The 15,088-nt window shown below is 35.7% G+C and overlaps 1 protein-coding gene across 4 annotated transcripts in view; it reads right to left on the reverse strand.

The window, feature by feature from the left end:
• Positions 1 to 291: 291 nt before the first annotated feature.
• Positions 292 to 15,088, reverse strand: part of LOC123870038 — a 132,073-nt gene continuing 117,276 nt past the window's right edge. For all 4 annotated transcript variants that reach the window (XM_045913199.1, XM_045913200.1, XM_045913198.1 and 1 more), the window contains 2 exons: positions 1,840 to 1,949; positions 292 to 1,631 (listed from right to left, as the gene is read on the reverse strand). In XM_045913199.1, the coding sequence (XP_045769155.1) occupies positions 1,284 to 1,631; positions 1,840 to 1,949 (458 nt within the window). In that variant the 3' untranslated portion in view covers positions 292 to 1,283. The remainder of the gene's footprint in view (positions 1,632 to 1,839; positions 1,950 to 15,088) is intronic.

A 15,088-nucleotide genomic window follows, 5' to 3' on the forward strand; every position in this document is an offset into this window, starting at 1 on the left:
TCTGTGTATCTGTGTATCTGTCTGTGGCATCGTAGCGCCTAAACGAATGAACCGATTTTAATTTACTTTTTTTTGGTTGAAAGGTGACTCGATCGAGAGTGTTCTTAGCTATAATCCAAAAAAATTGGTTCAGCCGTTTAAGAGTTATCAGCTCTTTTCTAGTTTTATTGTACAAAAGAAGGTTAGATAACCGTTAGGTTCTTAATATTATGTCAATTGACAAATTTATGTCAAGCTGTCAAGATGCCTTCACTTGTCGGGGGTGTTATAAATTTTTAATTTACACTTGTGTTTACCTATATTGTCTAAATTTATTTTTCAAATAAATAATCAAGACACCGTTTTACATCGAGAAGTTAGAATAAGGACGAGAAGAGATTCGAAACCTATCACTCTCAGACAAACACTTAAAAATAATATGTACATAACCGCTCAAAATCATACATTAATCCACAAAGTTTAATCCGAAACAAAAACATTAAGGAAGGTGTTTTGGTAGAGGCAGAAAAAATCTAGGTCATACGAACATTATCGACTGTGGCTAATCACAAGAGAGCAGTTGGTCGGATTATTAAATACAAAACATTTTAATACAACTTTACACTAACATCTACGCTTACAAATTTTGATTAAGGTTTTTATTTTTGATAAATAAGTAGACACGTTTATTATATTTACAAGCAGATAACACGATCTGTACTAAATTAACAGTAAAGCATTAAATAATAATACACTGAGAATTGGCGTAAAGGCGCTGTAACTACACTATGGCGAGCCAGCCGGAGCAATCGAGGTTCGTAAACTGAAACGTTCAAAGGGATTCTGTTCCGGCGCACGCACGGTGCACCGCATACTTCCTCGTCGCGCACAGGCATCAAAGTTCAGCGGTGGTCTGTCGGAAGACTCGTGACTAGCGAGACTACTATTTGCTCGTTCTACAGAACACTTTTTCCTTTTAGAGCATGAGTCTGAGCGCAGGCAGAAGAGCAAACGCGCCACAATGTTACACGACCTTAAGGAATTTCACAGCTCCAAACGTCGTCCCGGCTCGACTTTTTCTCCCCATTCAAATGTTTGCTCTCTCTCTCGCTTCAGCTACCATTCATGCGACGTTTGACACGCCGCGGCCGAGCGCTCACCTAACGCTATCCAGTCCTCGTCACTGTAATAATACTGCGGTAGTTGACTAATACTCTGTCCACTCACAGGGTCCATCGACAGCTGGCAACGGAACGCGTGAAGCGTTGAAGCGTAAATGAGCTGCAAACGATGAGACGAGAGGTCTACGTGCCCTCACAGAGCCTCCGCCTCTGATGCCTGCCGTGATGGTGCCGCACGCGACAGGCGGGCTTCAGGGAGTTCCGCGCCGGAGGCCGGGGCCTGCGCCGGGGCTTGTTGCCGGCGAGGATATCATTGTGGATTTCTATATTGAATTCGGGAGCTATTTTCAGGAATGAAAAACACTCCTGTTGTCGCTGGGGGATTTGGCTCTTCCCGCGTCTCATCTGGCCACCTCTCCTGTTGAATCCTATGTATCGGTCTTCGTTCCGCACCAGGTGGTAACGGTTGTAACCGTTTACGAATTCTTCTTTGAATAAACAGGTTGGTTGTCTTTCTGCTTGAAATCGCGACTGTTGACAACAAGAAAACGTTTATTAATTCTTGGTCACAGAGTAGCAAGAACATTTTTGTTGAAAAAAAAAGGAGTGGGCCTTTTATCTACTAGTTATAACAAAAGAAAACAGGTACTTATTCGTGAATCTACGAGCTTGTTCAAATACTTCAAGAAAACAAAGGGCCTTGCCGTGTGCAAAATAAAAGGGTTTTTAATGATCTTACCAATCGCCTGCCGATCAAGCGGGAGCGGTTGAAGCACAGGTACATGTCGTGGATGGGTGAGTGGATGAGCAGGTCCAGATTTGAGCCGCGTGAGATGAGAGTGAGATTCGCTGTAACAAAGAAAAGTATTTTAGTTAATATACATATTTATTTAGGCTTTCGCTATCTTTACTGAAGTTTCCTCATCATCTAATATCGAGTGTACTCTCGGAATGAAAGTCCACCATGCTGGTCAAGTTGAGTTTAGTAGACTTCACACATCTTTGACTACGATCTTTGAAAACACTATGGAGAACTCTCACGTATGCAGGTTTCCTCGCAAAGTTCTCTTTCATCGTTAAAGCAAGTACTATTAGTAGGTAACTCTTATTAGTAAGTATTGCTTAAAACAGATATAAATCCCAAAATTTAGAGATGCGTCCCGGGATATTTGGAGTAGAATGATTACAAATATTAAAACTAAAGATTAGTGAATTAAAATGAGTAATAAACTATTGCCACCCATGTGTTAAAGTGCATACTAAGCACTGTTTCGTAAAATTCTATAAGTAAACACCTATTTATAACATTGTATTTATGTATTAAATTTAATATGGAGATAGAAAAATGCTTTAAATTTATCTTAGATCGCGTGTATTACTCTATTATTAATTCAGAAAATTAATTACAGTGGTTAAAAATCCAAGGAATTTTTAATCACTTCTAACAACACGGATAGTTACACTCCATCCATGTAACTCATAAGTAACCGTTTGATACCCCGCCGCCTGTGGTCACATAATAAATTCAATTACTAATATGCTCATACAGAATCGAGAAAGTCATAGGTGCAACAAACTAATCGTTAATGATATTTGAACACTTACAAAATACAAAAATGAACCCTCTATAAATATTAATCTATTGCTGGACAATGAATACAAGATTGATAAAGATAGGATTACATAGAATATACCTAATATTTATTTTATGAGGCTAGAACCAAGGGAAAATTGCTCGACATATCGTTTACGATAGATTCCTTGGTGGAAGGGGTCATGACCTTTAGTTATGGTGAATACAACGCGGAGAAGAGAAATAGCCGTACCTACTTCACAACTTTTAAGTTTAAATCGGCAAACCGGAACTCATGTCAGAAGATTTATAAGAATCAGTTAAGTAATTGAAAAATCCGTCTCAATATTAAAATTAAAATAAATAGAAAGAAAGTGAAGCTAATTAAAACTAATAAGAATAAAATATGTTCTAAGTATACGCGTGCTTAAGTATCCAAAATATTTTTTAATTCAGCAATCTCAAGCGTTACCTATTTACGTTGATATGTAGGTAGTTCAATGTTCATGAAATCTATTGTTTGCTGAAATATTAGCTACTCTATGACGTAGATGTATTTTATTAATGTTTTAGATTCTTTAGATAAAAATTATCTTATTTACTTTGAGGCTTGATATCATAGGCGAAATTTATTAGGTACTAAGCGTAAGGTTTCTTTCCATGTTTATTTATTCACGAAGCGTAACCACCTTTCTAAATCAGTGGTATCTTCACTTGACGATTAAAAAGCAGAAACTTATAACGTTTATTTGAATAATAAAACTTTCTATTTCTAGATAGCCTAGTAAAATCTACAAAAGCGTAAAAAATCGTCTCTATGTTTGATGGAAATCCACGAAGTATTAATATACCGTAAGTTCACGAATGACTTACTTCCTCAGATCAAATCCGTATAAAATATCTTTACTTCATCCCTGATTATTCGAGACAAGAAGAGCAATAAAAGGGAGTTCCCATGTCATCAAAATCAGTGACATGTAAGCCTACCCCGGTCATCGATTAGATAACATGAAAGAGGAAAGTTCGAGTATGGAATTCGATGACCAAACCCGATGGGACACTAAAAAAAGAATTAATAAAAATAAAAAGTACAGACGACCGCCTGTGACACCGACCATGTCATTTCAATTAACATTAAAAGAAATAAAATGCCTGGGGCCGGCGCTTCAAGAACATAAATTTGTTATAATTTCGATAGTTTCTGTGAGTGCGTGAAAGTGATAACGCGTTTTAACGGTTTAATGGAATGACGTTTCTGATACCTTTTGCCAGATTCTTTGACCTATATTACTTTACCCGTGAATTACCATTGAAATGAAAATCAAGTGGGATGCTACAGCATTCGTTCTCATATCGTTACTGACTGACTTGTTCAGTCTTCGCACGGTTGACCAAAATTATGGATTATAATATCTACTTTATAGGTACCGTTCTCTGGAATATGTACAATAATCAGAAACTTTTTGAGACTGGTGCTTACAAAAATACACAGACGCGGACAGTTTATAAAAGTGTATCGAGATAATAATAATAATCGTTTATTACGCAAAATTTCCACAGTAAAAAGATGTAGATAGCTGAGTAACCAAGCCCTGTCTAGATAACTGTGGGCATAGACCGAGCTCTCTTGTTAGAAGAGGAGCTGCTTAAGTGAAGTGCATTTTTCACACCCAGACTTCGTGTTCCTGCGAACTTCGCAAAAAAACTTTATTTATATGTACATACCTATTACTATTATACTGTTTGCATATTTCAAAAATGGATTTCCGTGAGTTTCTATATCATTAATGTTTAGGTAAAGTCGTTCTACAGACAACCGTACATTTTACTCAATGGATCCTCTCATTGGAAGGATGTTATATTCAATAACGTTACTGGTTAAACGTTAACGTTATTTATTGATAAATATTGAGACTGATATCTCCCTAATTATTGTATTGTCTATCTGAATCTTGCCTATAACAGATTTTGTAAGTACTGAGGCTACGTCTGTACTGAGTTACAATAGAGGTAGAATAGATCTTCAAGTTTGCTTGTAGTAACATAACAATATATTGTGCTCTGTCATATTAATACAAAATCGATTTGCCACAAACGTCGTCATTTTTATCATCTCCATACAAAAATGTACCTACATAATTATGTAAAAGCTTGCGATTTTTTCATGTTTTACTGAAATTACTGAACATCGAGACACTGTGTCTGCAATGACTTTATCAACGATTGCACAGATGTTTTTAATTATTTTTTTGTTTAAGTCGTTAAAGATGTTTGTTTCATGATATTATAAAGTCTTCGCAAACACTGATAACACGTTGGTTCATTATTTGATCTCTGAAAAATTCGTTACGTTTGTTTATTCTGAATGACTGATAAATTAATAAAACGTGCCGCTATCTAATTTGCTTTGCTACTTAAATTTAACTATGTACTTACTTAGTTATTGTTGAATATTATTAATTCACGTTTTATTTTAATAGGTTTAAAAACATATTATTAGCTAGAGGGTGCCCGCGGCTTCGCCCGCTTTGATTTCGGTTTTTTTAATCCCGTAGGAACTCTTCAATTTTCCGGGATAAAAAGTAGCCTATGTCCTTCCCCGGGATGTATCCCAAGTCTGTACCAAAATTCATTAAAATCGATTCAGTGGTTGGGCCGTGAAAACGTAGCAGACAGACAGACACACTTTCGCATTTATAATATTAAGTATGGATATAAGCAGCAAATAAATATTTATTGTCCACTTATTTATAAGTAATAAGTTATGTGCCTTGGTGGTCATTTTGTGATATTTTTATTTACATAGGTACAATAAAGATATAGTCTTCTTTAGGCCTCATCCGTACGAGCTTTTTTAACGGACGTTAAAAAAGCTCTCGTGCGAATGAGGCTTAAAAGTACCGTACTCCAGCTTTCTGTCAAAGCGTTGTGTGTGGGGACTGCGGGGTCACTCGCGCACCGACACAAACACTTGTCCGAAACAGACAAACACGCCAATGGGCCATATTTCTTTCGTAACAAGAAAAACGTCAACATTGACCAACCTCTGTACTTTACATACTCTGTATTATACCTACGTAGGCAAATTTTTTGAAAACACGTAATCTCCACACGACAAAGTAAACATTTTTCTCTGATCGCACCGCCGCTATAAATTTTCATTTTTACTTGGAAGTATTATAAATCTCAGATACTTTTCATACGCCCGGATGCGCTCGGAAGCCGATGGTATAGGTATGTGACATACGTAGATATGAGTATTTCCTCTAAAAAATATACTATCCCGTATTACATCTAATTAAGATTTTATATCCTTCAAGTAAGTATATTTGTTGAAGGGGAAAGAGGAATCAAATTCAACAATTGCCAAGAGATTGTTTAGAACATGGAGTAGGTACTTACTGGCGTCTCTTGGCTGTGACTACCAAGATCTACTTCTTGTCCTTACACTGTCAAAGTTAGATAAACTAAAATAAAGTAGGTATCCATCTTCTTGCAGTCTTAGTTTATGACAGCCTTAAATTGATATAAAAGTCGTCTGTCCGTCTGTCCGCAATGTGTGTCTAATTGTTGTGCCTTTTGTATAGCAAAGGGCACTACGGAAAACAATACGTTTTCTCTTCCTCATGTAGATTCATAAGGCAGCGCTACAATTTTCTTTATGATTGATCGCACACTGCCACTAGTCTCAAACGGATTGAGGGACGCAGTTGACATCGAAAGTCGACACCCATCGATGTCCGAGACCACAGAATGGTCACGCAATGCATTTTTCTGTAGATAGGACCTACTGATTTTTTATTAATTTGTGTCTGTGTATCTGTCTATGGCATCGTAGCTCCTAAACTAATGAACCGATTTTAATTTAGTTTTTTTTGTTTGAAAGGTGGCTTGATCGAGAGTGTTCTTAGCTATAATCCAAGAAAATCGGTTCAGCCGTTTGAAAATTATTATCAGCTCTTTTCTAGTTACTGTAACCTTCACTTGTCGGGGGTGTTGTAAATTTTTAATTTACAGTTGTCATTCGTCTTTCTCATATAATTCGATAGCAACATTTATGCGTTTTGTATTGCATTCTTGCGGCTTTTTACTATTGGCGATAGTGTGCGATCAGATTATTTCATAGTACCGCATTCTTGATTCAATACGTGGTTAAAACGTGATTTGTCGCGCTCCACTTCTGTGTTTTATCAGTCAAACACTCATCAAACGCTACTAGTAAACCACAACTGCAGTTTGGAATTTACACAAGGATGCACGGTATAGATCAGTTCCATTTTTTATAGGTAATGACCGTAATGACTTCATTTTTGTCAATAATTTTTTACTACGGCCTTGATACAAAACCCCTTTTAGTATAACTGTACTACATATTGTATAATATATAGAATGCTGAAACTAGTGCCTATCGATTAGCAGATTTTCATGCTTCAATAATTATGAAAACAGTATTATTCTTGAGATCACACTAGAAACTTTGTTTTTAATTTATGGTGTTATATCGTTGAAGCCATAAACTTGCCTTTGGTTTTTTGTAGTAATCTATCGTTAGAGCCAAGAAAAACTAGTCTTCCTAAAACATCGGGTTTTCCAAGAATTCCGAAATTTCTACTTTTTTTATCTTAAAGTCGAGAATTATTCATCACTTTTTGAAAGAATTAACGCATGCTTATCTTATCACTAATACCCAATTACCTATAAGAAATAATGGATTAATTTTTTGCTTGTGGTTCTGAACAGAACTCTGTTGTGGAACTGAACAGGAATTCAAATTACGACTGTAATTAGTTATGTATGTGACTATTCGAGAACCAATTTTCCACAAGACTATATTTGTAGGTAAGCTAAAAGTAAGGAGGTATATTGGTTTTTGACACCAAATTATGAATTTTGAAGAAAATGACAATTTTTATTGGCCTTGTCGTAGAGTCAGTACTTATAATTTATTTTTGGATATATTTCAACTGTATTTTTATTAAAGATAAGTTTTTTATTAAAGATTTTTCTTCTAGATCTATTCGTGGCCATTCGTAATGGCCGACGAATCGGTCAACAACCGGCTATCATCCTGATAATGTTCTATCGATGTAATCTTATTTGTAACCTGCATTTTCTGACAACCTGGTTGTATCTACGACTAACATTGAATGTTTACTTAAGAGGGGTCTCTCCGTCACTGGTTTCATACAATCGTAGTTCCAATTTCATTTGAATATTAAGCAACCAAAGTCCATGAAATTTTGCAGACATATTCTAGAAACTAATATCTATGTCTGTGGTTTTCCAGATTTCTGTTAAAATATTCGGTTTCAAAGTTAAAGCGGTCTTAAAAAATTTCATTCAAATCTTTGAGCCCCTGTAATTTTAAAACTAGATATTTTTAGAAAAATCTAAAACACCACAGACACATATATTAGTTTCTAGAATATGTCTGCAAAATTTCATGGACTTTGGTTGCTTAATATTCAAAAGAAATTCGAACTACGATTGTATGAAACGAGTGACGGAGAGAGCCCTGTTAAAGCGAATTGTCATAGTAGATAGATAGATAATCCAATGTAAATATCCTACTAATATTGTGAAGGCTCATTTACGCTATAACGGCTGATTTAATTGAACAAAATATTAGGTAGCGATAACAAATTGCCTAGGCTCTTCGTATCATTGGTTTACCTACTTAGGTACACTATAAAATTACTATCATCACGATTAAAATAAAAGTATTGGTTATACGTAGAGGAAATATGTAACACTAGATGAGGCCTACGACTTCGTCCGAATGGATTTACGGTTCTTAAAATTCGCGTGAGAACTCTTTCATTTGCCGGGATAAAAAGTAGCATAGTATATCTGCCTTCGCCTATATAGTATATTATTTTACCATAGTTGGTTATGCGGATGGGCCGTGGAAAAGGTAACAGATAGACACACTTTCTCATTTATAATATTAGTACTTATGGAACTATGGTTTATTTATTTTAGGTAATAAGAGTATGTTCTAAAGCCTAAGATCAAACCTACAACTATTTTTGGCCTCTCTTACACAATCAGGTAAGCAACATAGGTAAGACATATTATTTATCAGGGCCTTCTTTTTTATTCTTACCCATTATATTTTTCCGACCAATTATCTCTAATTATCCTTAAACTAATTAACATTTAAATCAATAAAACTTATCGAACAAACAGAGATCCGCGTGTTTAATTAAAATAATGTTTTAATCAAAATTGATTATACCCTCGTAAAAAAATGTTATCTCGAGAGACCTTGGGTGGTACCAAACAAATCGAATATGGAGTTTACTTTTGCGTAATACTCGTCATCTCGCGATAGCTTCAGATAATGGGGCCAAGAGTCAAGACAATGTCGTAGACAATAGTTTCACAGAAAAATATGAGTACTTAAATTTATCAATCAAGTATAATATCTATTAGTAAAAATATTCCATGCCAGAGTGGTGTGCACCAACCCGGCTTTGACCTGTTTTATTTTTAACCCCCGACCCAAAAAGAGGGGTGTTATAAGTTTGACGTGTGTATCTGTGTATCTGTCTGTGGCATCGTAGCTCCTAAACTAATGAACCGATTTTAATTTAGTTTTTTTTTGTTTGAAAGGTGGCTTGATCGAGAGTGTTCTTAGCTATAATCCAAAAAATCGGTTCAGCCGTTTGAAAGTTATCAGCTCTTTTCTAGTTACTGTAACCTTCACTTGTCGGGGGCGTTATAAATTTTTAAAATTTACACTTGTTACCTCGAAAGATACTAAAATGCCGTAGATTGGCGTCCAAAGCGGTCCTTTTCAAAATAAAACTTAATTAGGCGTTTTCCTTTGTCGCTATTCCTCTGTTATAAACAGTATTACGAGTGTTATGAGTAATTAACATAGATATCTTACTTACACGTTAACTAGTAAAGATATCACGTAGAGTCCACAAACACGGCAAAGCGGTTTAGACTACTCTCAGATTAGAGAGGTTAGCGGCTAATCCTAAGGTTCCACTGCGGTAGGTCTGTAAGCTTTTGAGGTGAATCTTGAGTTAAATTCCAACGCTTCCTTAGTAGCGTTCGGTTTGTTACCATTGTTGCAATAGGTTTTGTTTGTCGTGCCGTTTGTTATACTTTGAAAAAGGCTAGTTAAACTTAAAATTTAAAAAACCCCCGACACAAAAACCTCTATAAGGAAACTAGAAAAGCGCTGATAACTTTTTATTTAACCCTTTTTATTTAAATGCTTATTCATGTAAATTATGTTAGCCAAAGGTTAGCCATAATAAAAAATAACACTCATCGTAGACTATAATTTGGAAAATCAATATTTTAAATAAGGATATCCGAGTTTTGATAAAAGTTATTGTCATTTTGCGCTACAATGCAAGTTACGACTGACAAAATTTCCTTCACTAAAACTTTGTGCTCGCATGGAAACATGGATTTGCAATTTTCCCAGCTTGCTACATTTGACACATTCTCATAGTTAGACAGTTTTAAAGGTTTTTCCATGTTTTCGGGATTCATCTTTTAGACTGCGCTCTTTATTTATACCTACCTGCCTTTTCTCCATACTACATACGAGTACATTTAAAATGTACTTTAAAATGTACTCGTACCTATAAAACAACGATATTCCCCGTCCCATAAATGTTGAGTCTTTCCTCATGTTTGTGTTTAGTCCTTATGTTATGTGTAATAACATAAGGACTAAAATAAGGAGTATGTATAAAATATATTATTACTAATAAAATAAAAGTGTACTTAAATATGATATACATATCTTTGTAGATATCTTTGTATTGTACATATTGTTATATTTTCCTTTAACTGTGTTTTGTTTTGTTATGGCTAAAATTAACAATTTATTAACGTAACGTAACTTTTTACTTATTACAAAATATTGATTGATTTTTTTTAACTATCCCTTCTGTGGCTCTTCCATTCCACGTTCTTCCACGTGACACGGAACCCTCGGTACGCGAGTCTGACTCGCACTTGGCCGGTTTTTTCGGATTTATCGTAATAAGCAGACACCGACAGTTATTAGTCTTAGGCAACATTAAACGGAGATGAAAATAAAAAGATAAGGATGATTATTTAGTTACAACCGCGAACTGAAGTGTTTATTGCTCGACTTACCTACTGTTTGAAATGTTTAATGACTGGATGACTTCATTTTTCTGAGTTAATCGACATTTCATGCGCATACAGAGGGAAAAATCTATTGAATGCCACATGTTAGGCACCTATTCTATTGAGTTGCTGAAATTATTTTGAAAAACCGAGAAGAGCTATATGGCTAGGGGTAGGAATGGGTAGAACATCCATACCTACTAATATTATAAATGCGAAATTTCTGTCTGTCTATCTATCTGTACCTTTTTCATTGCTCAATGCAATCGCATCGACGCGAATTTTTTCAAAATATTAGAACTTTAACATCACATCTCTACTATTTTCTATTATGGTACCGTGTATAATAAGGCAATCTTTTTTTATTAATTTTTTTGTTTAAGAAATGAAGCAGCCCTAAACGATACATCCTAAAGTTACGACGCCATCTTTCAAATATGTAACTTTCGATCTAAGTAAAATATTCGTTACAAATAATTAATTGCGTACACGCAACTGGTACAACGGCAACCATTTTATATGTGGTGTTACACCCATTGATTTATCACCATTAACCATTACATCGTGTGTTGATCGCGTTTCTTATTACAATTTCTTATTATATTCAAAGCGCTTTCTATAGACTGTTTCAAATTAAACAATCTACTTTGGATTTCTAACTCTACTTACAAACTCTGATTCTACAAACCCTATATCTTGGTGAAAAAGTATTGCTTGGCCATTGGATTATCGCTACCATTTTGCTATTTTTAACTTGGGTAACCAATGCAAGTTTAATCCAGAATTTTTCGCGCTCATTCAGATTAAACTGGTATGACTTTGACACCCAAAGTCGGTGGACTCCGATAAGCTTTATCACTTACAAGCTATAAGTCGAAGCAAAGAGCTCTCTCTAGGTAGGTAGGTAGTTGGCGATGTTTATTGCTTTTTTAAAGCAAAGTCACTTTGTACTCAAGTTTGTACTATGTGTTTTGACGACTTCTCTGGCGCAGTGGTAAGCGTTGTGGTCTTATTAGTAGGAGGTCCCGGGTTTAATTCCCGGCAGGGTTTAGAATTTTAAAATTTCTAAATCTAATGGTCTGATGGGAGGCTTCGGCCGTAGCTCGTTAACACCCTACCGGCAGATCCGTGCTGCCAAGCGATTAAGCGTACCCGTATAATGCCGTGTTAGAAACTAAAGGAGGTATGGGTTTAACAAAAACTACCATTTCCCTTCCAGGTTAGCCTGTTTCCATCTTAGACTGCATCATCACTTATCGCCAGGTGAGATTGCAGTCAAGGGCTAACTTGTATCGGAATACAAAATTAAAAAAAATATAGAGTCTATCTTTAAAACACACTTCAGTGTTGGAACGAAACGTGCGTTTAGACTTTGGAGTTAGGTGATGGGATGAAATGAGAAAACCAGGCTAAAACCATTCTCATTCCCATAGAACATGGCCGTGCTCAGAAGTTGGCTGGGGATGGGTTGATCATAATGAAAGAAGAGGCACTAAGACTGAGGTTCATCCATACTTCCATACTTAATATTATAAATGCAAAAGTGTGTCTGTCTATCTGTCTGTCTGTCTGTCTGTCTGTCTGTCTGCTACGCTTTCATGGCTCAACCGCTGAACCGATTTTAATGAATTTTTTTACAGACTTAGGATACATTCCAGGGAAGGACATAATATTATAGGCTACTTTTTATCCCGGAAAAACAAACAGTTCCCGCGGGATTCCTAAATACTCATCCGCTTGATCGATTTGTATGAAATTTGGTGCCGAGGTAGCTTGCGTCCCTGTAATTGACATAGGCAACTTTTTATCCCGGAAAATCAAACAGTTCCCACGGGATCTTTAATCCACGAGGACGAAGTCGCGGGCATCCTCTAGTAAAAAGATAAGTGTGATAGACGCAATTACATGCAAAAGCTATTTAGGTGTACCTCTTTTATGGAAACCTTCATAATAAAGGTAATCCAGTTCAGTCTGATGAAGGTCACAATGTTCAACAAATATACATTGTGTACGTGAAAATGTTTCTTGCAAATACTATACAGCCCACAATTGAAGGTCCCGATCTTTCAATGCTAAGGCCTTGGTTAAGTGTGTGACAATGTTATTACGACTGTCTACTAAATGATACAAATAACGAATAGGTTCGAAAGATATTATTGAGAGTATAGAACTAAGGAGAAACTCACGTTCTTTAGATAAATGTTGTTTTTTCTGAAAATAGTACCTACCAGTGCAGTGGCCTGGTTAAGGTTAGTGCACACATGAGGATCTCGATTGTAGCAAAATATTTTAGTTGTCTTTTATTTATTGTTCAATATTCTTTAATCAGTTATAATTTTTTACGATATTTTATCACTAATAATATTTTTTGAGATAAATAAAATGGCCCATATTTATTACTAGATAATGCCTACATCGTCATCCGTCTGAATTTAGGTTTCAAAATATCCTGTGGGAACTCTCTTATTTTCTCTCTTATTATGTAAAAATAGGTTAAACGGAAGCGCCGTGAAGACAGACAGACTTGCATACAAACGGACAGACAGACGGCATTTATACCTAATATTAGTACGGGCATTGATTTGGAGAAAAGGAATTTCATCTGTGTTTCCCATACAAGTTTATCTATCATTTAATTGCAACTGTGAACATAATTAAAAGCAACCCATAGTCTGTCCTGCACCTTTGAGAATGTAGGCATGTAGGTACCTACCTACTAAGGGGCATTTTATATGACAGATAGGAAGCCTCCGCTCGTCGCTACTGTATCTAATCTTGACTTCGCTATCAATAAACACATTACCCGACTAATATCAGACCGCTGTCTAGCCAGCTAGACGTGACCACACGTATTTTACTTCGACTTCATTCACGTGAATATAGTTTATTTCTAGGAATAAATATACACAAAGATTGCGTAGGTATGATAGTTAGTATAATTACAATGCTAAAGTAAAAGGACCAAAGAATATGGATTCTACTCGTAAATAGGTACCGACTCTAATCAGCTTTGCCACATCGCACCGAAACACAAACTTTCCAAGTTGTCATTGATAAAGTTGTAACAAATCCTTTTCCCGAGCAAGAGATGTCATGTTATCTTTTATTTGCTATCAATAAGGTTTTCAGCCACCCAATATCGGATTGCCGTCTAGCCGACTAGACTTGAGACCACAAACAATGCGGCATTGACACTAATACACTGTATTCTGCTCTCCAAACTTATTGCCCAATGCAAATGTATTCCACATTATTAGAAACTAGCCGATGCCCGCGACTTCGCCCGCGCGGATTTAGGTTTTTTGAAATCCCGTGGGAACTCTTTGATTTTCCGGGATAAAAAGTAGCCTCTGTGCTAATCAAGGATATTATCTATCTCCATTCCAAATTTAAGCCAAATCCGTCCAGTAGTTTTTGCGTGAAGGAGTAACAAACATACACACACACACACACACACTCACATACAAACTTTCGCCTTTATAATATTAGTGTGATTAAAGTAAAGGTCGCGCGAACTGAGGATTCATTCCATATAAATATGCATGGAATGTTGTATAAGAAGTCTTCTAACTGCATGGTGCCGATTTAAAGTAGTTAATTTATACTCATCAAACCTTGCCAGTCTTGTCTTGGAGTGCATAATAGACATGGATAGGTATTATTTGAACATGTTCTGAGTTTTCTATCGTCATACGCGGAGGGACACGCGAATGCGATGCTCTATGTATTTATTTACTTATTAAAAAAGCCTCCTTGCACAAGGACTCAAAATTTATTTAGTTAAATTTTTAATACTGTCACTTGGCTCTTGCCAATACAAAACTTAACCAAATAAGTTTAACTATTCTTGTATAAGTGGGCCTAAATGTCTTTAAATAAAACAGTAACAGATTCATTAAATATTATAAAATCTTTATTTATGCCAATAGTAAGTAACTCTTTTAAAACGTTTTGTATTTTACTGAACGAAAAATAAAATTCGCATATCTACTCTAAGTGGGTCATCGCCTTATCCGCGATGTTAGGCAATAGATAACAATGAAAAAAGTAAAAGAGTTTCCATTTTGCAACGAAAATTGCAACATTTGGTGAAAAAAAACTTTAGCTATCTTTCTACTTTATTTTTATCTTGTACTCAAAATTACAACTTCTATCTTGAATTGCAAAGTAATAACAGTGTATCGAAAGTAAAAACGTATTTATTATGGTAACAAAAAAGGGCATCGCATTTTTCTTATCGGTTGATAATAATAATATGATTAAGTAAGGAGTTGTCACGGTACTCGAAATC

Source organism: Maniola jurtina, chromosome 12 (assembly GCF_905333055.1).
Source record: "Maniola jurtina chromosome 12, ilManJurt1.1, whole genome shotgun sequence".
Lineage (NCBI taxonomy): Eukaryota > Metazoa > Arthropoda > Insecta > Lepidoptera > Nymphalidae > Maniola > Maniola jurtina.